The 25,009-nt window shown below is 44.5% G+C and overlaps 1 protein-coding gene across 2 annotated transcripts; it reads left to right on the top strand.

Moving 5' to 3' along the window:
• The first annotated feature begins 1,444 nt into the window (after positions 1-1,444).
• On the top strand, positions 1,445-24,899 carry LOC119554884 (ankyrin repeat and BTB/POZ domain-containing protein 2). Of its 2 annotated transcripts, XM_037865973.1 has the most exons (8): positions 1,445-2,080; positions 8,986-9,208; positions 18,978-20,390; positions 20,736-21,423; positions 22,031-22,799; positions 23,463-23,826; positions 23,990-24,317; positions 24,381-24,899. In XM_037865973.1, the coding sequence occupies exons 2-8, from the start codon at positions 9,084-9,086 to the stop codon at positions 24,621-24,623; spliced, it is 3,930 nt and encodes a 1,309-aa protein (XP_037721901.1). In that variant the 5' UTR covers positions 1,445-2,080; positions 8,986-9,083; the 3' UTR covers positions 24,624-24,899. The 2 variants fall into 2 exon arrangements, with proteins under 2 accessions (XP_037721901.1, XP_037721900.1); XM_037865972.1 differs by lacking the exons at positions 1,445-2,080; positions 8,986-9,208 and adding an exon at positions 15,953-16,982.
• The last annotated feature ends 110 nt before the right edge of the window (positions 24,900-25,009 follow it).

Raw genomic sequence — 25,009 nt, 5'->3', positions numbered from 1 at the left:
AGATCTGAAAAGGTTTTTGCTCTTACGCAGTCTCTGTTAGGATCGCATTACCGTTCAAATGGGTATGGTTAGATAAACAGTTAGAACGCCCATTGTTTGCGATAGATTGGAATCTATGTGTAATTAAGATAATATTTGGAAAATCTTAACTGCGGAAGTGGAAAAACAATATTAGATTTTGGAGAAGGTAGCCATTGTGACCAAACTGTAATATTGAGTTAAAGTGCCACTGCATGCTCTTTTCAAGTGCTGATTGCGGAGATCTCTTATTGGATACAAATTTCGCTAAAACGCAGATCTGCGATATAACTATTTATGTACCCTGCTAACGCAACCGATCAAGAACATGTCAGAATTTGGCCACGCCCCACTCATCGCGCCTTTCGGCGGACCAGTCTTCCCGTGTTTTGTTTTCATTCTCTGGCGATTTTTTGTTGATGTTTTTCTTTGCACACTCTGGGCATTGTAGACATTCCGAAAATCGCTGGCGAAATTCTTTGGCGCATGCTTGGCAGCAAAGTGGCCAGTTGCAACCAGTTGGCCGCTCGTTTTTCGCCTGGTCAAGTGGCTGGTGCGTTGGGGCATTGGCAGGACAGCATCCGACGGCCGACTGGTTTGCCATTTGGCGGCCTTCTTGTTCTGCCGATTGTCATGGGAGATGTGAGGCGGACCGACCAGAACAATGGCACACTAAACCGAACTTAGGGCCCAGTTTGGGCCATAAATTCCGAGGCAAACTGTGACGTTTGTGCGGCAAGCAGCCCTCAAAGATACACTCACACAAGGTCGTTCCACTGGCAGTCGCCGTGATTAGTGCGCTTGGCTTCTGGCTCGGCTCCTTGCTGGTCATTGAACCATTAGCGACTCCTACGCTCCTTGGCCATTTGGGGAAGCACAGTAGCCAACTTCGAGCAGTGCAAATTGCAGGGGGAAGCGGAAGGCGGGCGAGGAGGGCCAAAGCCAAACCTGTCGACGCCATGGAAATTCCTACGCCCGAGCTCCTCGGCTGCGATTCGGGCCAGCGTGTGCCAGGCCCACGAGCTTCGTTTCGGCCATAACGAGAGTAGGGCCCACAAAAAGTACAAAATCGCCGAGCGTAAATAACTCATAGATAATAATGGCCGGGCATTTGCAGTCCATGCGCGCAAAACAAAAGACTTAGGACACGAACTGGCCGAAGGAGTCGGCAGTCGTAATGTAACCAGGCCCAAAAAAACCAAAACAAGATCAACTGGTTTGAGATACTCACTCAAAGTGGCTGGCTCTCCCGAGGCCCCGAGAGCTATATGCGCAGAGAGACGAACTCCAGACCTGTTGAGTCCGAGTCCAAGACCTCGTCTATTGCGCGTGCCTTCGGTGGATCGCTGGCTCGCTGGATCGCTCGATCGTTGCTCTGTAAAAATACTTTTCCCCAAAGAAGTCTCAGTTGTGTTTTTGACTTTTCGCCGTGCAGAACGATTCTCCAGCGAGCGGTCGGTTGGTTCGCCTCGTTGGCTGCTGTTTTGTCTCGGCTTGGGACTCAGTCTCCTCATCTCTCTCGCTCCGATTCTCTGATTCTCCGATTGAGCGTGGCCGTGTAATATGCGCGAAAAGTTGTTTTCGGTATATAGGCAGCGTCCGCATACATTCGCAGAGTCAATTTTCCTGTTAGCCGAAAACCTGCCAAAATAAAAAAGAAAAGAATTCGAGGAAAATATAAATAACTGCAGCCGTGTGTGAGTGCGTCTGTGTTGTTGTGCCAGTGCTGTGCGAGTGTGCAGAAATGCCATGCAAATGTTGATTCTGATGCCAATGCTGCTCGCAACTCAGCAGTAGGTGAAAGTAAAGCAATTTGTTTAATTAATTGCACGCAAGCAATTTCCCAAAGTGGGCCCAGATAGGCAGAGCCAAGCGATCACTGTGCCAAGTTTGAGTTAGCAAGCCAAATTAACTGAATAATCGCTGGCGATGGCCTGCCAGTTAAGTCGAGCTTAACCGCCGTCTATCATACTTTGTGTGCCTATTTGAAAACTACTCTAATTTGGATTATTCACTGCATTCGTTGAAAAGGAGAGCTATAATAATTGGGAATATTGGAAAGGTAAGCTGTCGTTTGAGGCACATTCCATATTTAAGACACTGGAAATCCCATAAATTTGTTTTGTTGTTTCGGTTAGTTCTGCAAAAATGAAGTCAAGTAGCTTACCACACCTAAAAACGGAATCCTAATGGGTTCATTCTTGCGCTAAACTGTTCATAAAAATATTGAATAAATTCGCTAATAAAGAGCTACCTATACATATCGGTATGGAATAAATCTATGCAAATGCGAGCGTCTTACAGCGGGTTAAGGGGAAATTATGTTAAAGACCCGCATGGAAAGATCATTTTTGGCTTGTATTTCTGTGTCGCAACCCAATTTCAGTTCGGATTGGAGTTTCCGAATTTGTTTTTTTTGTAAATAGCTCTGACAAAACATTTGGCAATAAGCTGAAAATATGTGTATCTTGCAGATACATTTGCTAGTTTTTCCTTGTTCTGGTTTAAAGTGGACAACCAACAAGCTCGTAAATAGTCAAGCACACAAACACAAACAGCACACAAATGCATATTTATATGTTTGTACAAGTTCGAATGGGCTTATGTATGTTCACCCATGGGTAAACTATTTTTATTGACTTTAGCTTTGGCGTTTGACACCTTTGCGCCTTTGTTTACGATCTGAATGGAATCACAAAAGATAAAGAGAAAGAAAGGGGGGGGAGGTAAAATAAACTCTATGCTAAGCGGTATAAAATTTGTTTGACCATCTCTGATCAACAAGGCATATTACTTGTAAAAGTGTTGCAAAAGTAATTTCATATTTCTGAAATAAAAAGAATGGGGCGAAGTAATACACTAAACAACTTTACTGAAATATAAAATATGGTTTAGCTAAGCAACATTTTAAGTGCCAGTAGCAATTGTCCCTGAATAACAGCCTTTGAACTGGGCCCTATTATTCCTACAAGCGTGTAAAAACGTAATCTATCGATTTATTTTTAAAAACCTATTCGCTATCCCACCCGAGTAATCATATCACTCCAATGTGCTTGCAATAATTTTTTAAAGATAATTGTGAGCATCATTCTTTGATATTTTTGTATTAAATTGCTAAATAAAAAATGTAACTATCAATATACAAACATTAATATGGTTCATAAATCAAAACAAATGCATGATTTGCACTTTTCTTACTGTTTATTCTTTCGATGGTATAGGGCTAAGGATCGATGGTATTAAAATAAAAATATTTTGAAGCGATACATAGATTGTAGCCCTCACTTAACTAAGAACAGAAAAAAGACTAGTTAAGTAATTTTTTTTAAAACAAATATTTTTGTGTCGGAAAAAATATATAAATTGAAATAGGTTTCATTTGATCGACAACACCCAGCAGCGTAGGGTATAGAGTTTTATGGCTTAAATCAGCGAATCAACTCGAGAAGTAGGCTTAGAGACCTACGACCAGGCACAGCTGCCTCGAAGATTTGTGGGGAGCAGGGGAGATGTGGAAGGGCGAGGCGGAGGTTCAGGGGGCCTACAAAAGCCGCTCGTGCCGACACACCTGACAAGCGAGTCAAAAGCAATGGACGGACCACATTCTGTGGCCTGACATTATTGATACATTATAGGGCTGTTTTATAGGGCCTCCATCAAAGAAAAGGGCATCGCAGGGCCGTATTTGTTAGATAGTACGATAGAGAGAACGACCTCCGGCCAAAGAGTGAGCCTGTTTTAATTACCAAATGTTTGTGGGGAGTGTGAGTGGGTTTTGGCCCACTTGGGGCTGTCACTGTCACTTGGTGAAGGGAATGGCCGGGGGCCGGGTGGGGGTCAGGGCGTGGCCTCTTGTCTCCCGTTAAGCCAATTGTCCATTAAGCCCGAGATCTGGGCTCTCTGGTTGCATAAGCCCGGCTGAGAGTATTTTATTTCACTGTCAGTTAAGATGAAAAATTGCTTTTATTATTTTCCTCCGCTTATTGGTATTTTGCCCCTCGCTGACATCACGTGACAACAACAACCACGTCGGCGAACGCTGGTTCGGTGGCATTTTTTCGGTTCGAACAAATAATTTAAATGTCAATGGGCGAGAGGCCGTTCGAGTCCGTCGAATAACCAGCTGCCTGGCCCGATCCAGGCCCGACTTCGAGAGAAGTCGAGACCCCAGACCCGAGCCGCAAGCCCAGTACCCAATATCAACCAGGTGACCCAATTCCAAGCTGGCACTGCAGCAGCCACGCCAGAAATCACTTTCTCTCCGGCCATCAAGTTCTGGCCGGGGCCCCAACTTCGACCTCGTCTCGTTCGCAATTAAGAGAAAATTTAATTTTGAATTTATTAAGGTAAATAAGCCAGAGATGGTAGCCGAAAATGGCGTTCGTGTCTTGCTTTTGACATGAATCAAAATTTTCCACATGCAACCAAACTCAGAACGCAGAGCAGCTCCGGTGGAGATAATTACGGCACTCGACAGTTCTTCAGATGCCACAACAAGATCTCAGGATTGGCCTTGGGTACTTGCCAAAAGAAATTCGAAAATCAAATTAAGATCAACAGGTTCTGGATCCCGCCCTCGGGCAACGAATGCATCTGGTTCGAACAGGTAATTTAGGATGGCCTTTTAATGGGTTGTCTACAGTCAACGTGTTTAATTGATTGATGTTATTATGCTGAAAGGCTCGTCTACAAGTACTGCTTATCATACTTTGGAAATTAATTTAGAACATTATTTGTTTTATAAGTTCTGATTGGTTGCAACTTAATGGGCTTGGGTCTTTAAAAATATTAATTAAGTACTTTTGCTAAAATATGACTTTATTGCTTATAATATACTTAAGTTTGTTCAATAGTATAACAAATACATATAATAAATTAACATAAATTGGAGGAGCTTAGACCAAAAAAAGAAATAATAGATTTCAACAGAAATTATAATATTAAACCCTATATTAATTGATGGAAATCGATATGGTTTCATATTCCAACATTGTTCTTGTAAATAACCTAGAAATTTCCATAAAAATATCTAAATCCCCAGTTCACACATTCCCAGGGAGATTGAAGCCAAAGGCCATCGGGCCACTTGAAATGTGTTCAGTGTTTGCCTTCTACTCGATAGATGGAAACAGAAGAAATTCCGAATGGCGGGCCAAGTATCGGTTACAAAACGATTCAATTTTTGCTGCCTCACGGGGCTAACTCGCAGAGGGAGAGAATGGAATCGAATCATTTGGGGGTCGGCTATCATTGAGTATTTGTTTGTTTTGGGCCATTTTAACACGCGCTTGTGCCCCCGGCCAAAAAGAGACGGGCAGATGCAGATGCCCCAAAATGGGAGAGTTACGGGGAGAGTTACAGGGTAACAAATGGAGACAGTGCCCCAGAAATCAGATACCTTTTATTTGCCACATAGGCCAGCAAGGAATGCCAACGAAATCGGTGATAAATTCACCGATGAAATTGTTTAGATAACAAACTCAGCCACACATTAGTTTCCCCTGGAATTCTGGTTTGGTCTTATGGGGTTTTTGTTGCCCAGTTGCCACCGCAACTATCTATAAATGGCTAATGACAATGGATTAGCATAAGCTGTGCAATTAATCTTTGTAATAAGTGGAAACCGAAGCAAACCAAATCGAACCGAGGCCCAAAGGCAAATACGATCGGCAGATGGGGAAGAAACTACGGGTATTGGAAATTTCAGCGTAGATCTTTTGTGTGATTAATGAATGGAGCGATCCGAAACGATGGGCACGACAAACTCGGTAGGATCCCCGACCTGGCTTTATTATGTAAATTATCTGTTAAGGGCGTAGAAGGCCGCATCTATTAGTGTCAGCTCTGTGGTCACAATCGAAAAAACGCCACCTGGCCGGACTCCGGTTCGGAATCAGAATTAGAATCGTACTTCACACTGGGACTTGGATTCCAGGTTGCAACGTGTCCCACAGATTGCTGCATATTAATGTCCCGGGGCAGACTTCAAACAGTTGGTCGTATGCGCGGCATATTAATTATGAAATTTCTTATGTGTCTTTTTATGCAGCCGTGCGTGTGAGGGTTTTTATCTTTCGGATTGGCCTTTCACTTTGGAATGCGGTAGCTGGCGGAGAAAGAGTTAAAATTACTGAGAGGGCAGCGCGAAATATGCCGAAAAGGTTAAGACTCGATTAGAGAAGAAATGCGCTATAGCTTGGTAAAAAGTAGAATGTTCTTCAACATTTGGGATCAAATTTCGCATATTCAAATAACGTTTAAAAATTAATGAATTCACATAGGCAGATTTACGTAAGAAAATAGTTATTCTACATGTTTTCAGTAACATGTTAAGACAATATATAAATTGATAAATAACTCTGTATGTTAAGTTTATAGTTTCATTTTAACTTATTAGGAAGAGACTACCCGATAATTTTTCGTTGTATCCAATATATATAATTAAAGCGAAAATAGCCAAGTAATCGAATTTTTATTTTTGTAACTGTCAGAATATTAATCGAAATGGTTACACAGAGGTATACTTAATATAGTTCACCTCAACGAAAACCAAGAGAGTAACTAAAATATACATTAAATGACTTGCATAACTGGATGTGATTGGTTCCAGGACTTACAGGAAACATAAACACGCACTCAAAATGTGGGAAATCATTCAAGAGCATCTGAAAAGTTTTTATTCTCTGTCCTGTTTCCTGCAACTCATATAAAACTCACGTTGATATCGGAAATGCTGGATCCAGCCCAATGAGTAACAGAACTTGATCGGATACTTCGACAGTTTGTTAGAGGGCCATAAACTCGGTTATGTGATATCAATTTGCAACGACTTCTCGAGATCAGAGCGCTTTCTCGCCGGAGACATCCCCGTAGCCATAAATCTACCGGCCAGCAGCCGATGGGCTGAGAACAGAAGAATGGAATCGACTATTGCCATTTAAAATGCGGCAGTTTAGCTGCCATTTATATGGGTATCAATCGACGTTCCTTCTCGATGCTCTGTTATTGGGTGTCAAGCCAGGGCTCGGATAATTAATGCGCCGCCTGAAACAAAGACATAAAATAAAACTAACAAAGCCGAGAACGGTTAAAAAGAAATCTCAGATTAGGCCAGGCGGGCGCTACGAGATGACCCCATTTAGCTGGATTCTGATAAGAGGTCGCTTAGCAAATAACCTGAGCGAAGACTAGCGTTTCCCAATGATTTTGGCCAAGGAAAGCTTGAATAGCCTCCCGCAGAGACTGAAAATAAATCGATAAGCACCGCGAAAATTATGTTGATTGTTTGCCCAATATAACAAGGTCAAATCGATCGGTTGGAGTGCCTAAGCTCAAGCTCAACCTCATTTATCACGTTCAGATATATGGGGGAGGTTTATATAATATGTGGGATGCTTAAACGTGATTCATGCGAGAGCTCTATCAGTGCCAATAACTTGTTTTCACCTAATGGCAATGGTATTTTATGGGCTGTCTTATGAGATCTTATAGTTTCTGTGGCAAGAAAGAACCAACACTTTTCCTGCTAGAAATCATCGAATATTTCCCCTGGCAAATCAAGTAAACCAACAAAGACATCTAGATTGTTGTTGCGGCCATATATGAATCATAGCTCCAAATTACTGGGAACCTGCTGGAATACCTGTACTATTATATGGCATCCTCAGCACCATCATCATCGGCATCTCACTCTCCCATTTCCCTTCCCATTACGACTCTTGGACACTTCCGATAAGATCGCTTTCAGCATTCAATAGAAAAGCTAAATAACATACAGCGAAGTTCGGGGGAAACTGTTTTTACCGGGAACGGGGCGATAAGAGAACCAGCTGCTGCAGAGGAAAACGTTTTCCTTTTTTTATGGCCAGCAGAAATGCCTGACATTATGCCGGCAAAAACCTTTTCCAGCGAAATGAAATCGAACGGCATTGATTGCATGCCAATGTGGCTCCAAAGTTCTTGATCGACACCTGCGCCAGACGACGACGTTCCATCAGACGCAGACGGGGCTCCACTCCGACGACGACTGAAATTCAGATCGGATCCAGATTCTGGCCCAGGCCAGACCGGCGACCATTTATAGAGCAACTGGCCACTAGCAAGACGATCAACAGACGATCAACCTGCCATCCCAATGACGCAGAACACGCAATGGCCGGGTCTCCTCCTCCGAGCTTTCTCTGCAGCGAGGGGCAGCGTTAATTATTATGAGCAGAGGAAGTGGCGACGACGTCGGCAGCGACTAATTGCACTGGGGCTCTTTGACTTGGAGGGGCATCTAGCCGGTCGCTAGGCTAGACGACCACTGGGTCGCCCCTGCTTCGCATCTATCCAAAACGGACACAGCTGGAATCAGTTCTTGAAAATAAAGGGGGTGAAATACAATAAATATTTTGTTGAAATATGTATGTAAGCCGCGGGTTATATGCTAAAACGTATTCTAAACAAACGATTCTGAGCAATCTTTCTTATAAAGATACATTTTCCCCTTAAATGTAAGAATACTGTTTTGCCTATAATAAGCTGCCTACATAAAATGTGTTTTTATTTCGGGTGCGAAATGTTGATTAAACGGCAAGATAATGATAATGCATTCCTGAGCATCGTTAATTTGACAACCATATATTTATATATTTAAAAACATTTAATTATAATCTTATTGGAAAGGTTCAGTATAGGGGTTTATAATTTGATCTTAAAAGATGAGTTAGGGAAACAATTTATGTTAAGTAAGCAAAACGTAATATTAAGCTTGCATCTTTTTAAGTTCCCGAGAGTTCGGTGCTTAACTGACGCAGCTTTTAGGACTAAACATCTATCGCGGAGTATTTCGAATCAAATACTGTATATACACAATAAATATGATGCCCCTTTCAACAAAAAACTGGCTACGCCACTGCATCTCTCCTCATTCCCACACTGCATTATTTAATAAAATCGTTTGTTTGTTTGTCTTACAATTTGCAGAGCCGGAAAATGCAGCAGCTGGAACTGTGAACTCTGACTGGGTGGATAGACGGAGAAGTAGCCACGCGCTCGGACTAAGATACGCGGTCGTAGACAGCATGCCCACTCGCCACAATTGGGATACGGAGCGTGTGGGCGTGGCACATCTGGCCGGGGCCCGGGCCCTCAGCCCACTTTGCATAACCGATGCCAACCACGAGATATTGCGGCCGAAGCCGCGAAGGTGAGTTCGTCGCCTGAGTCTTTCGATTTTTAAATACATACGGAATATAGTTTATGCATGCATGGAAATTATGACTTGGCGTTCTTTGATTTACTAGCTTGATATGGATTATTTGTTATTCTAAGTCCTTCAGCTGCATTTTGACCCCTAGGATTCAGATTGTGTAGAATTTGAATTACTATTTCGTTGGTTTCTCTTTCGCATTAAGTCAGTAAGTGCAAATGAATTATTTTTTCCAGGCCGATATAGTTTTTTTTATGTAAATGCAATGTGAATAAATTGATTTTAATTTTAGAGTCCTACTCAGGAACTTGGAAACCTAATAAAAAATTGTTTCAATATTTTTCAAGATACATAAATTTTTTAATTTATTTGAAGCCTAGTTACATATGTGAATAATAATGGGAACTGCAACATGAAACATCTTTTTTAAAGATGAATCTTTCAGACGGAAGAACTTCTATTTGGTGGCGGAAATTTTTTTTATTTATCAAATAAATTTACATTTACATATTTCTATGTGAACATTTCCCAGCTTGATATTTGCTAGGAAGATTCATTCCATCCATGACTGAATTTGAAGTGAAGTGGGGGAATGGAAGATGGCAAGGAGCTAGAACTAGATGAACTAGATGATGAACTTAATTGCGTATCGATTAATTAGGTGTCCACTATTTCAAATTGCCTATGATTGGTTGGTGATTGGTGATTTTCCATTTATCTTTTTAAAAATGTTGCGACATTCTCCCTCTTTTTTCTCCTATTTTTTATATTATCCATTCTCGTTCTTCTCTGTTCCTACACTTTTTATCAAGCTCAAAAATGCAATATTTTTGAATCAAGGCGCCATGTGTTCTTCCTCTTCATGAACATGAGTCATAATTTTCCTGAGCTGGTAGCACCAACACCTTAAGATGAGACAGCATTTTTTCGGTCTGGCAACGCTGCTTTTTGAATTTAGCTGTAAAAAGATTGGATCGTATGTGTTAAGGTTTTATTGATCGTGCGACACCTAGATCTGGTATTTGGAACTTCGCAATTATACGTGGATTTGACAGTGCGCACCATCTAGCGGCAGTATTCTGAAACCGCTCTAGTATGCCGATAGTGTCAATAGAGGGCGCTATTTTAAAAACATACTAAGGTCAGGTCGATCGTGAAACTAAGGAAATTAGGATAAACCAAAATAATCGAAAGAAAATAATGTCCCATGAAAGCGAGTTCATTCAAAGCAATTGTGATTTTGAACAACATTGAACAAAAACTACGTATTCAAAAATGTTTAGGGGAATGGGTATTAGATAATGTTAGCATAGAGTCTATGCTATAGAGTCTATAGTATAGACTTATGAATGCGTAAGCGAAAGTAAGCAGATACTTAGTTTTCGATCCTGGCGGGTGCTATTTGTAAAATCGCGTTTTAAGAAATAACAACTTTTAATGTTTGGATTTTAGATATCTTCAATAAATAGCTTAGATGCTATTCTACAGTTGTAAATTTACGGTTCTGTAATTTCTTAGTCAAAGCAAAAGTTAGTTAAAGTTAAGTTAACTTAAAATTTCGTTTTATTCACAATGCACTCGACTTAATGAACAGGCTTTACAAATGTAAATAAAAATATTTGTCCTAACATTTTTACCGACCACGTGGGTAAAAGATATATTTTTTAACAAGTAATAGGTATAGAACCGAACCACTTAATGCACCAAAAACACTGTTGCGCAGTGTTATTTATAGACATCTCTGACAAGAACGAATTCTTTACTCTGCTTGAGTAAGTGAAATGTCCCCCCCCTCCAGATTTCATACCGGGTTTCAAAGCGCCAGTCAAGACTGTTGGATCTTCCACAACGCCAACTATTTTTGGACTTGGACACTTGCATGCATAATTGTGCACAAAAGCGTGAAGTGAGGTGGTTTTGGGAGGGGAATGACGACTCAGAGGGGCCGGGTTGAACGGACAATAAACTTTTATTCTGGGCCGAAGCGACCAACTTCTTTTCGGAAGTGCTACAAAAACAGCAACGTCGAAAAGAAGTTGGATGGAAGTATGAGGATGAGGCAGAATAGCGGACGCTAGACGATTTTCGGAAATAATAATGGATTGTTTGTGTGTTTCGTATGATCGTGGCTTCTTGGTCGCTAGACCAAACGGGAACGATCCGTCTGCGATTCGTTTTCGCATTGTGAAGCCGGTCAAGGTTAATTTGGAAAATATTAGTGCCAGTTCTCTGGGGCGGTGGAAGCGGGGGTCCAGGGGCAGGAAGCCCGGCAGAAGAAGATTGCTCCGGATGTGTGCCACAAAAAGAAGATGGAGCTTGCTTTACGACCCCAGCTCAGGTAGAGATGAATAATTATTAAATGCGGGCTCGGCCCAGTCACACAAGACTAATTCAATTAAAACGAGACTAGAGCTGGGCCTGAGATACATTTTAGGCCACACAGATGCAGATATATAGGTACAGAGCGAGGCTGCGGCTGAAGGCTTTAGCTTATTTCCCGCAAAGTTCAAGCTCGATTGAGAAATCGTTTGCCAGAGCCAGACAATTGCCGATTGAGATCTGGCCGCCCTCCAGGAAACTGAAATATGACTGGCATTTACGAAACTTTATTGTGGCGCGCTTCTCTCTTTCTGGCAATTAAAAGTCCGAAATGCGAGTAACAACAAACAAATGACAGTTGGAAATAATTCACACAACAAACGAAAGTGAAAATAGCAAAATGTGAATAATTAGCAGGGCCCAACAATACAGGGAATAAAATAATAATAGCTAACGAACTGAAATAGGAAAAATTTACGAAAAATTCGCCACAATTGCCAGCGGCGGCAGCAACAGCAACAATTTGTAGCCAGCAAAGTCAATGACAATGGCCAGGAGGAGGGCAGAGCCATCTGCGAGGGCAACAAACTTGATACACTTACTCGTACTCACAGTACATTCATACCTTTCCCTCGATCCCCGAATCGTACCTTTTGCCCCTATCGCCGGAGCATCTTCAGTTTGGAGGTATTTCGAACGCAGCATTAAAGCTGGCACAAGAAATAATGCGGCGACGTGGGGCAAGTGAAAATGTTGTTACCTTTTTACCTTACCGCCACTTTCTTTACGGCCACAGATACAGATACGGGTAGGCGATACACGTGTCTGTGAGATACTCCCCGGTGTTTGTCAAAATACACTTAGCCAACTAACTAGTCGCCATCAAAACAGAATCGCCCCGGCCGAACACCGCGACCGCCGAAAGATCAGAGAAAATTCGGGGCGCGAAAGTGTGGGAGATTTTCGGGGGCGTCAGCTGTGGCCGGGATGGAGCAGCCTGTTGATGGATCTGGATAGACAGGCGACTAATTAAGTCGAGGAAGATACTGTCTTCGAACGGAAGCAAAGTCAGTCGCTCGCCACGTCTCCATCTGCAGCTACAACTTCATCGCTGCCTCATCATCATCTGCCACTTCGCAGCTTCTCCAATTGGCGATGGGGATGTGGTTGAATGCGGAAATCTCCGCGGACGCCTCACAGTAGTCGCAGCATATTAAACTCTAATCAGCTAGATGCGATGATATGATAGGGCCGAAAGCATTCGGAGTAGGTAGCAATTTGTCAGATGTTGGGGTTTCATAACAGTTACAGCCAATTGCCATGTCACTGATGGTGTCGGGATACAACAGCGTGTCTTGAGTGTATCATTTGGTGGGCACTCGGGTGGGGAGTGTAAACTAACCGAGATTGCCATTAGCCTGATGGGAATAGAATGCATAATTCCACGGCGAATATGTCATTATTATCCTCGGGATCATAGCTGGTATTGGGTTGCCAGTTAATATGCGGTTCTCCTTGCTAACTGACAGCTAAATACGACATACCGAAAAGTTTTGAAAAGTTTCTTAACTCCCCAGTGCTGTCCTACACATCCAGATTTCGTAACACATTTTCCACTGTTCCCAGGCCCAACGAACACATGACTCAGCCCAACAGAAGTTTGACTTGAGCAATCCAAGTCAGTCAAATCACATTTCGGTAAATCTTCCACGGGGATCGGGGAAAATAAGTGAAATGAAAATCCGTTGAAGTGAGCAAGTATGTGGCTTAAGTGTTTCAGCTTGCCTTGGGGCCCAAAAGTATTAACCTTGCTTCGACTTCCATTTCCATGCCATAACGTGCTGATATCTCTGCCCAGCAAGATTATTAATGATCTCGCTGGAAGACCTGGTTCTAATGATCTACAATCTAAAACCGAAAACCATTTCCTGGCTAATACTGTCAGGCATGAAAAACGAAAGTTCCCCAAACCTCATTAGTCGAGTGACACACATTTACCCATTTGGTGGATATATATCTCCGATACTAAAGGGTTGGGCTGGGCCGTATTTCTTGTCTTTACTTTCTGGTGAGTTGCATTTACTGCCTTTGTCCAGTTTTTCCAGCCATTTTCAATCTTTTTCTCCTTCGTGGCCGAGTTGTTTTATAAACACGCGAATATTACATTAAACTTTTTGGTGTAGTTTTTGTGTTTCGGTTTCGTTTTATTTTGGGAGGTCTTTTAAGTGCGGAGTATGAAGCTCGGCCTAATGGGTGTAAGCATATTTATGGTCTGTCATTACTTTTCCGTAAATTAAACTTTTTAATGCGAAAATTGCTTGGGTGTAATTTTTTTAATAATCCACCTGGCTTAGAAACCAAACAGCCGGCGGCCAGCAAAGAAAGTTATTGTATAATCGCCCGAAGGAAGATAGATAGAGCAGCAAACAGTTTTCCGTATTACGAGGGCGTTCCAACGCTCGATTTTCATTTCGGGGCTTCGGGTATTTGGATCAGGCGGCCGTGGCTTTCTAATTGCATTGGCTTTGTGCGTATGTCAGTGGCTGTGAATGGGATCATATTTGGGTCTGTGGTTTCGGACCGCTCCCAATTGCCCATTTACTACTTCATTCTTCATCCACAAAATGGAAGCTTCTGCCGGTGGTCGAGTGCGTGGTTTCGGATCGGAAAAACAAAAGGCTAACCCCAAGAAACCGTTATGTCAGCGCATGAGCTTGTATAAATCATTAGAAGCAGGTTACGCTCGGCAATTTATTTGCTCCACACATGAGATGTATCTTGTAGATGTATCTTAAAGCCTACGCACGTCTGCCCATGCTCAGAACACGGTGGTTTTACTATCTTGGGACCCGAGAATGGAAATGGGAATGGGACTCGGGCCGGGCGATTCCCGGCTGCAAGGAAGCTGGCAAAGCGATCTGATAAGTGCCGAGATTGTATAACCTTCGTGTGCTGGGTGGTGCTGTGGTGCTATGCTCCCTTGGCCCGCCAAACAGTTATACATAATTAAATTCAGTGCAAGGCCCGCCACCAGAGATGGTAGCCACTTTGGCCAGTCACTCTATCTGAGCTGGCTGGGGGTTTCAGTGTGTAATATATGATCACCAAAGTAGTTATTAGAACTTTTAATTGGTGTTTAATCACAACTTTAGATATGTTTAAAATATGAAATGAAAATAAACCTTGAAAGATTTAAAACGGCGATTAAAATATCCAAACCTGTAATGACACTAATCTATGGGTAATGTCTACCACAAAATCTATTTGTTAATTACTCATATATTTACTTAAAATAAGATTATATGAATATAAATGAATAGTAAATAATGGAAACCTACATCTATTTAAAAAGAAAGTGAGAAAAGAATATATTTTGAGAGTCCAGGTTAAGAAATTCACAGTTCTTATTTAATTTTTAATGAAAATATAATATTGTTAAATTTAGGATTTTAAAATTTAGGCATTTTAAAAATTTCAAAGACAAAATATGTAATAAATAAATGTTATTAATGTGAATAAAATACATTAACGATATATAGTACTTATTACCGGTCTAAGGGGTTCCTTCAATGTAAGTTTTTGAAGTTGCCTCTCAGAAGCTGTGCCTGACGGTTTTCCACTCCCCCTTCCATTTTCCCCCGCTGAGCATCACTGCCGCCGATCGCAGTGACTTTTTGAAAATCACCGCAGCAACAACAGGCAAGCGAGAAAAATGAAAAAGAAAACTCACTGATATTGCTCTAGTACACCGCTCGGCGTTCCAAGTGAGCCCTCAAAAGCTGCCTGCTGTTGTTGTTCCAGCGCTGCTGGCGGCTGTTGGAGTGGTTGTTGTAGGCCCATTGTTTTGGTCACACAGCTGAGAAGCAAATGGAAAAATTACCCAAGCCGACAGAGCCGAAGACCCGAAGACCCTCCGTGCAAGGTGGCCGGGCCCGGGCCCAGAGGCCCAAAACGCGCTGTGAAAATAAGGAAAAACAGATATCGCCGCCGACAATGACTGGGCAGCGCAGTCGACGGCGACGCAGACGCAGCAGCAGCCGGGGCTCAGGCCAAATCCGAGCTTCCACTTCAGTCGAGCTTCAGTTCCAGCCGAGGGCGAACGGTATCGCGAGTTTTGGATATTCGGCGGGTCCAGTTTTCGGAGGTTCGACTTTCGGAGTTTCGGACGCGGCTGGATGAACACCAGCGCAACGATAATTTATAATTTGCATAATTGCTATTATTACCAGTGCGACAGTGAAATGGAAAACACGAAACTAAATGAAGAAACGGCTGACTGTGTTTAAAGAAAATTTGAAAAATATCAAAAGACCACGGAGAATTAACTAAACAAAACAAGTGAATCAAAACTTTCTGTTTACACGAATTCATTTTCAAACAGAGCTGACGAAAAATAACTAAGTTAATGTTGGTAACGAAGTTCTATCCAAAAATACAACTGTTTATCCAAAGTAATAATATTAAATGAAATTCCGTCAAAGGAAGCAACATTAATTCCAATCGATAATGATGGGTATACCCAAAATCATACAATACATAAGTTAAATTAAAATGCAATAAAATAATTATATAAAATTCTTACTTCGTTAAAAACACAATTAAGTAATCCCTAAAAGGGGATTTTCTCCACAAGTATATCTGTAATGAAACCAAAGCCAAACTAAACGAGCAGCATCATGTATTGCACCAAAGATTGCACCTGCAGCCTGTGCCGCGAGTTGCGAGGCTACAAGCCGAGTGGCAAGAAGACGGCTCCTTCCGCCCCCACTTTGCTCAGCAGGATGCTGAATGACAACTTCATCCTGCGACGCCGGGGCATCTCGCTCAAGAACTTCCAGCCGCAATCGCTGAGGAACAGCGAGATGTTGGCTCAGCAGATGCCGGTGCCACGCCCCCCGCAAACGCCCTCGCCCACGCCCATCGAGGAGCTGCCCGACTGGGCGACCGAGGACTCCTCGCCGGCGAAGAAGCCCAACCACAAGGTGGTCATCTACTTCGGGGACTCGATCCACCGCGGCCAGCAGTCGCCCCTGCCCTCGCCCAAGGAACTCCACTCGCAGCTGCTGCAGGAGATGTCCCAGAAGCTGAGGAGCAGCGTCACGGAGCAGGGTCCACCGGAGGCGGGGGCGAAGGAGGAGAAGACCGCGCGCGAACCGGAGACACCGACGACAGCCCCGCCAGCGGATGACGAACTGCCGCCCTACATTGAGAGCGTGCAGAATGGCGTAATTAATATCAGAATTGAAGGCAATTACCGGCGAGCCAGTGCGCTGGTGGAAACGGTGGCAAAACCCACTCTGGCCGTCGTGGGTCCAACGAAACCCGATGCAGCCGCCGGCGATAATGACGATGGTGATGAGGATGATGATAGCGACGACCCTGGCCAAGATGAGGCGGAGACGGATTCGTGCGACTGGAGCTACGTTCAGGAGTGGCGGAGGGCCGCGAAACGGTACTGGGAACTCTTCAGATCATACTCCATTATTTATTTCCTCATTCCCCATTCCCATTTTCCATTTCTATTTCTATTGCACTGCTGCAATTCTTTTGTGAAAGTCGGGGGAAAAGGGATTTCTTCTGGGCGTAGAATTGGGTCTTCATTTGATTGGCAAAAGGGAAAGGATCGTGATTTTGGATTAAATGGGAGTCCGAATAACAGACAGACAATCGAATCCAGGTCGAAAAGATGTACAAATTGAATTCTCCTCATAAGATCGACTTTTAATTGCAAAACGGAAAAGTTAATTGATTTACGTTTATCGGATTCACTTTGATATAGAGTAAATTAGGGATAATAAAAAGAAGCTTCGATGTATCACTCATTAGCTTCAGTAAAAATAATACCAAAGTATTTCCGCTAGAAAACTTGTAAGTCAATCATAAGTAACTGGTGAAAGATCAAAAAATAAAATTTCAAAGTCTAGACTATTTAGCTTGTTCATTTTAATGATGGTCGTTAGGGAAGATGTTTAATTTTATAACTCATAATGTTTAGACAATGATCGTAAAGGCTTGTCTTAAATTTCCATATGAGCCTGTTGTTTAATAGGGATCAAGATCTATAGAGAATTATTAACTTTTCTTAGGAGTATAGAATAGATTTTAAATTACAAGAGGTAAGGATTAAGAACATATTTTTTTCTTTTAAAAAAATAACAATTTAGAAAACCCCTAAAAACCAACATTAAATTGATTAAATTAAAAATCATTTTCAACCGATAAGATTGCTAAAGGTCATCGCTCGATAGCCAAAATTTCAAGTTTAGAATTAGATCATAATAACAGTACTCCGAAGAAATTCAAAGCTCCACTCATAAATCGTATTTAACACAGAACCTTGTTCAGGCTTTAAAGATCTGTATTAAAGATATATTGTCAAGAAAGACGATAAAATATACGTCAAGCCAGCTCAACATCTAAAATTTGGGTCAATCAGAGCTCAAGTTACAGCATATGTCAAAGGGATGGGCAAAATTTGAATGATAATAATGTCCAAAAAGAATAATGATTCAAAAGAAGACGGAGACAACTAACTTTTTCGCATGCGAATGAGAAATCGTAACTGGCTTTTAATATCGCTTTGTATTTGAAGTTGGCCAACCCAGATAGAAGATGATAATCATGAGAAGAATCTCTGTTGCTGTATATACTTACATTTTTAAGTATTACCCATTTAATCCATAGAGAATGGAACTCATATTCATGACCTATTTTGTGAAATTACTTTATTAAGTTATTAAAATATCCTAAGGTATTTATAATGTTTTGCAAAGGCTTGTATGCTGGTTCCGACTGCGACTACTTTTAATTAGGTGTCACTGCTCTCAAGTTCGGCTCGTGACTAACTAGAAGATAGTCAAGTTTTTGTGAACACAGATTAGCGGCAGTGTGACATCTCCTTTAGCTACCCGTTAGTAAAAGCTTTTGTTTATTTTGACTGGGGTTCTTTTGTTTCTGAGGAATTTTAATGAGTTGCATCATTTATGGGGCTGGAAATGGGTCAGACTTAATTAGGAATGCCATGAAAAATAATGAAGTTAAGAATTATTAGTTATTACAGAAAACAAAAATACTCATAGGTACCGAACAATTTTCTTGACGTAGCTTATTTTTCCATATTTTTGAGTTAGCCATTTTCTAAAAGTCTTCCATTAAATGTGCCTACATTAAATAACTCATTACTATTAAAGCTGCAATGTTTTAAGAAACCTAATGAACTTGAAGTTTTGAATGCTTTTTTAGTTTTTAAACTTGCTGAAACAAAAAAAGATTTGGGAATTTAAGGTCAAGTACTTAGACTTGAACTAAATCTAAGACAACTTTAACTTGTATTAATTTATTAAATTGTATTCACCGCTTCCCAAAAACGATCGATCGGGTATAAATAAGTTTATAAAATTTATATATCCTTAACCAGCAGTCCACTAACTAACTTCCTTTCTTCCAGACCCACTGGCAACTTGCCGCCCAACTTTGGCCAGCACCCGGCTCCCAGCCAGATGACCGGTTTGCCCCCCGTGCCCCCGCCGCAGTTGCAGTCGCCACCCCAGCAGCAGCACATACAATCCCTCTCGCAGACGCCTCTGTCACCACAAAAGGGGCTGGCGGTGGCCATGGCCACTCCGGCACCCCGAGTCTTCAAGGAGCTGGCCCAGCAGCCGAACAAGGGGATCCCGCACAAGCTGGTGACCTCCTCCAGTGCCGGACAGGTGGCCTTAACAGGCCAAATGCCCTCTCCAGTATCCGCCTCGAAGGCTCTGATTCCACAGCGGGCGGTGGCGGGTCCTGCTCGCCTGACCGTGCAGAGTACGCCCGTGAAATCGCAGCCACCCCAACTGAGTGGGAGCCTGAGCCACAGCCAGAGCCAAGTATCGCCCAGCCGAGCCACTCTGGGGATCCCCACGCCGGCCAGGACCCACCAGCACGACCAGTTCCGGGCTCTGCAGCGGGTACAGGAGTGCCACAGTTCCTCGGACGAGAACCGCAGCTCCGGACACGCCAGCATGTCGGACACCGGGGGCCACAGCTCTTCTCCTGCGGGCGGGATGACCTTGGGTCCCCTGCCCGAGGATCGCCTGGCGGCGGGAGTGACCAATAGGAGCACGCGCTCACGGCGCCATCGTGGCATCATGCCGGCTGGAAAGGCTCCTTGGAGTGGAACCGGACTGGAGGACATCAAGCTGGCCATGCTGACGCTGCGCTCCCAGACGAGCAGCAGCACCTACAGCAGCCTGAGCGCCGGATCGGAGAGCTCAGAGCCTGCCCGCCGCCTGGGCAGGTACTCCTCCCTGGAGACGGTCGTGACCAGCACCAGTGCCGACGAGTTCGTGTGGGTGGACTCGCACAACCGGCTGGTGGAGCTGCAGCACCCGCCCTGGAGTCAGCCGTGCATCCTGAGGGTCCTGCGGAACGGACGCTGCCAGCAGCAGGCGGAGCACCTGGCCGTGGAGGCGGTCTCCCGCTTGGGCTACCTGCTGCAGCGGGCGCTGGTGAGGATCGCGCGCGAAATCCAGCGTTTCTCGGCGGGAGTGGGCCTGTGCTCCAAGCAGGAGGTGGCCGGAGCCCTGCGGGTCGTGCTCAGCTCCTCGCTGGCGGACTCCTGCACGAAGGCGTGCCTCAGAGCCGCCGCCATGTTCGCGGTTCCCGGCGAAAGCGCCCTCAAGCAGAGCAAGTCCGCCCGAGCGGGCCTCCAGTTGTCCGTGGGTCGCTTCTACCGCTGGATGACGGATGCCAGGCTGGGGAAATTCATCCACGAGTATGCTGCCGTGTATCTGTGCGCGGGAATCGAGAATCTCCTGGAGGAGATTGCCCTGCAGTGCAATGGAAGCACGGCGGCCGCCTTGGATCAAAGTATTGCCAGGTACTTACTCTTAGTTTTATTGGCTGCAGCTAGCGTTAGCGTGATTTCTTTTTCTAAATGTGCGCGATTATAGTGGCATAGTAGATGTTTGATCTCAATGTCTCTAGAAAACAATTTGGCTGTTTTGGCGCAACCTCAGTCTGATACCAGCCAGGCTTCTCTTGAGGTCTTGCATTTGGTAGGCCATTGAATTGACATAGAACGCCTATAGGAGTTCTCGTATACGAAAACACGACCTTAAGTCGAAAAATTTTGGTACACTTTAATAAAATGCGTTTTCTTAGTCAGAGAAATAAATAACCCACTAATTCAATCTATTATTTCATTTGTGATGTATCGATCCAGTTCCGGCGATGTGTGGGGCCTGCTGCAACCGTTTGCCCACCTGAACGCCGGCAGAGTGGCTAGTGGAGCCCTGGCTCTGCCCAGATGGGCCAGTGTGGCCAGTCTGGCCACCTGCGTGGGCAGTGTTAGGGAGCTGAAGGAGAAGGCCCTGCGCACCCAGCAGGAGTTCCAGTTGGCCGCCGCCCTCTCCGGATCCGCTCTAGCGGCCCTCTTCTACTTTATGCGCTGCTCCCAGCTGGAGCACACGGAACTTCTCGCGGCCTCGGGCTGCAATTCTGGCCAGGCCCACGCAGCTCCTCCGGGGGCGGGAACCTCCTCCGCGGGCCACCACGTCCAGGAGTTGTGCTACGAGCGGGCCTACGTGGTGCTGCCTCCGCTGGCCGAGTGGTTGAGAGTGGCTGCTGCCCACGCCGAGCATCGGAACGCCCTGATGATCGATAAGGACGACGTGATGCAGGCGGCCAGACTGCTCCTTCCCGGAGTGGACTGCCCCATCAGGCCGGTGGCTCATGACGAGGAGCTGCCCACGAAGAAGACGCACTTCAACAATGCGCCCGCAGCCAGTTCTACGGGAACGGGAACAGGCAGCAGTAGCTGCAGTTCGCCGGTGGTCAGTGGAATCGGGATCGGAATCGGAGAGGACACCTCCGAGCTGGGCAGGCGAGCCACCATCGGAGTGGCCTTCAAGGTGAGTGATGTTTGTATACAAACATTCTGTTTTAACAGAAACTGTTGTAGTATGAATCAAGTTAGTAATTTGTAATGGTGTCAGACTATCTTTTTTAAGAAAAGAGTCTGCTAATCAAATTCTATTATAGTTTATCCATATACTATACTTTTTGAAGGTACCTTCGATTAGGAGAATGGTTTATAAAAATATGTTTTTCGAATTCGACTTTGAGTTTTGGATTTACTGAATAGAAAATGAAAAACACTTTGGTGCATTTACTTAAATATATTGAAAAAAGTCTATGCTAGTGACGATATGAGCTAAAACTCGATATTGAAACATGCCAAATTGGATACTTGCTAGTATCGATTAAAAATCATCATATTAATTCGAATAATTAAATAGATAAGTATTTTGTTTTAGTTTCTTTGGCATTCATGGGACTTATTTCATACTGGTGACGACCTAAATTCGTAGTAGTTGAGAGACTTTTGCAGCACCTTGGCAAAATGTAAAATAAGTTCAATAATTTGTTATTTTTGATATCAGAATACCCTAACCATTGATATGCACTCCTTTTCAAGGATCTCCTTACTATAAATTTTAACTGGCATTTCTTCCGTAGCTTCTTCTGACTGGTCGCGCGGAACTGTTGGCCCAGGCCGCCCAGCTTTTACCGCCGACCACGCGGTACGACACCCAAAACAGTGCCGGACTGACCGCCCTGATGATCGCCAGCATCCGGAATGACGAGGTGGCTCTGCACGCCCTGCTGGACGCTGGATGCGATCCCAACGTGGAGGTTCCGCCTGCCGGGAGCGCTGGCCACCCGGCCATTCAGCCGGACACGCAGCACTGGACGGCACTAAGTTTCGCCGCCAGCAGGGCCAACTACGTGGCCCTGAGGATCCTCTTGGAACGGGGCGGCAAGGTGGAAGGCGGGGCCAGGAGCAGCGAGGAGAAGTGCACTCTGACCCCCCTCCAGTTGGCCGCCGGCACGGGCAACCTGGAGATCGTGGCCTTGCTGCTGGCCCACGGGGCCAATGCCTTCCTGTCCACGCAGCAGAAGGATTCACTGTGCTTCGCGGGATCTGCGCAAAAGGGTTGCTTCTGCGCCATTTCCGTGGCTGCTGCCCACGGACATCGATCGTGTCTCCGCAAACTCCTGACCCACCCCGTCTCACCCGGAACGCGAGATGTACTCTCGCTGGAGGAGATGCTGGCCGAGGGCGATGTGGGTGGGGTGAGGGGAGGAGGAGCCGGTGGCCCCGGAGGAGCTGGGGGTCCCAGCAGTAGCAGTGGCAACAGCGAGGACTTGCTTCCGCTGCTCAACAAGACGCAGATCAAGCGACTCCAGGAGGCCATGTACCACAGTGCCGAGAACAACCACTTGGGTAAGTGCAGGCTGGTGGGGTAAAAGTGATAATGAACAAACAGGGTTAGAATGCCAGCAACATTGAACCTTGCAAATTGCATAATTTATCTATATGATCGATCGGGAGACTATATCCTATAGTTACCTTAGGAGTCATAGGATAAAATATTTTTGCCTTTACTTTGTTGTTAAATGTTTAATATTTCAACATAAAACCTGCAAAGGTGTTACAATAGCTTCCGTTCTTGATTTAAGATAACTCTTCGCCAGAATATCCTTATACCACCGAAGATGTACATAGGTTAAACATATATAAACCTTTTAGTAAAGGACGTTTTCGCCTTCAAAATGTCGTCATATACATATATTTCGATCACAAAATTAACAGAAACAATAAGTAAGCTCTACAGTCATTTGAAATTCAAATTAGGTAGATAGCAATGACCGATTAAGTGATTCAAGCGGTTTTTAATGATTTTCTTGTATATTTGTTTTGATTAAGAGCGTCTTAAAATTAGTTAAAAATACAATTCCAAAACAGATAAATTCGTAAACCGATGAAACAGTTTTGTTTACAAGCTGCTTGCTTGGATGTTGAAAGGAGATATATGGTTGAGCAAATTTAAACAATTGTTGTTTATTCGCATACCAATAATAACTCATTTGCTTTCTTGGCGTACAGATATAACCATTGAGCTGCGGAAACTAGGTGTTCCATGGACTCTGCACTGCTGGATGCACGCCCTTTCGGCGGCCCACGATTTGCGACTGGATGCGGTCATAGATCAGTTGCTCCAGGACTTCCTGCAGGTGTGTCCCGACGACTACAGCGCCCAGTTTGTGAGCGAGTGCCTGCCCCTGCTGTTCAACATATTCCGGAACAAGAACGAGGGCACCACCCTCCTGCTGGCGGACATCTTCGCCACCTGCTTCGGCTGGGAGACACTGCCCCCGGTGAAGGAACAACCGCCGATGCAGCCCGTCCAGGGATCCCGCATCGATCCCAAGTTCGTAAACAATCCGGAACTCAGCGATGTGACCTTCAGGTGGGTGAATCAGACTATACGGTAGGAAAAAAGTGCTTTAAAACCACTGCTGATAAAGCTATACATGCTTTGAAGATCTTAAATAAGAGAAACCCGTCTATCATTATTTATTGAAAACTAAAATAAAGATCAGTGATAGAATAATGCGTAATTTTCATTGCAGAGTGGAGGGCAAGATCTTCTACGGACACAAGATCGTCCTGGTCACCGCTTCGCCGCGCTTCCAGAGCATGCTGAGCTCAAAACTAAGCGAGGCCAGCTCCACGCCCACGGTCCAGATCAACGACATCCGCTACCACATCTTCCAGCTGGTGATGCAGTTCCTCTACTGCGGCGGCTGCAGCTCCTTGGACGTGGCCCACGGCGATGTCCTGGAGCTGATGGCAGCGGCCAGCTTCTTCCAGCTGGAGGGATTGCTGCGCTACACGGAGGCACGGTGCTCGGAAATGGTGGACGTGGACAATGTGGTGGCCATGTACATTCACGCCAAGGTGGGATGGCAGATCATATATTCTCATTTTGACAAGCATCCTAAAGGGTTTTTGATTTCCCAGGTCTACAATGCCTACCGCCTGCTGGAGTACTGCCAGTGCTTCCTGCTCCAGAACATGGTGGCCCTGCTCACCTACGACGACTCCGTGAAGCGCCTGCTCTTCGCCAAGAAGATCCCCAACCACGATGTGCTCGCCGGATTGCTGCAGACGCTCCAGAACCGTTTGAAGACCCGCAAACCCAACTCGGGCGGTGGCCTGGTCAACTCCTACCGGTCGCCCCCGGCCACGCCCGTCAAGAAGTGAAGGAGCCACGGCCCCACTTTCTCGACAGAATCCAATTCTTATTTATTGCATTGTTTTTAATTTAATCTTTGAGCTTTTATGTATTATAATGATTCCCCCGCCCGATCCTGACGTCCTTCGCCCTGTCCTTAGTTGTATTTTTGTATTTTCAATTTGTTCAGCGCACTGTTAACCTTTACGAACCCCAGGATGGCCGAGCAGGCGGTCCTCTAGCTATTATTTTGTAGTTGAAATTGTTTCTGCATTAAATGAAGAAAGTAAAATTATGTTCACCAATTGGTTTATTATGAATGGTCTGCCAGGTGGCCAGTAATTAATGGACGATTATCGAAGTACGATTTGGCGGAAGCTCTTGACCCCTTCATCATAATTTGTCAACAATATAA

The sequence above is a fragment of the Drosophila subpulchrella genome, chromosome 3L, assembly GCF_014743375.2.
Source record: "Drosophila subpulchrella strain 33 F10 #4 breed RU33 chromosome 3L, RU_Dsub_v1.1 Primary Assembly, whole genome shotgun sequence".
Lineage (NCBI taxonomy): Eukaryota > Metazoa > Arthropoda > Insecta > Diptera > Drosophilidae > Drosophila > Drosophila subpulchrella.
The sequence above is the reverse complement of the archived record's forward strand: the minus strand, read 5'-3'. Positions and strand labels throughout refer to the sequence as shown.

Bases quoted from the DNA above. Each gene is read 5' to 3' on its own strand.
- LOC119554884 (XM_037865972.1), top strand. From the start codon at position 16,207: ATGTATTGCACCAAAGATTGCACCTGCAGCCTGTGCCGCGAGTTGCGA. The intron at 20,391-20,735 runs GTACTTACTCTT...GTATCGATCCAG, and splicing joins TTGGATCAAAGTATTGCCAG to TTCCGGCGATGTGTGGGGCC. The intron at 21,424-22,030 runs GTGAGTGATGTT...TTTCTTCCGTAG, and splicing joins CCATCGGAGTGGCCTTCAAG to CTTCTTCTGACTGGTCGCGC.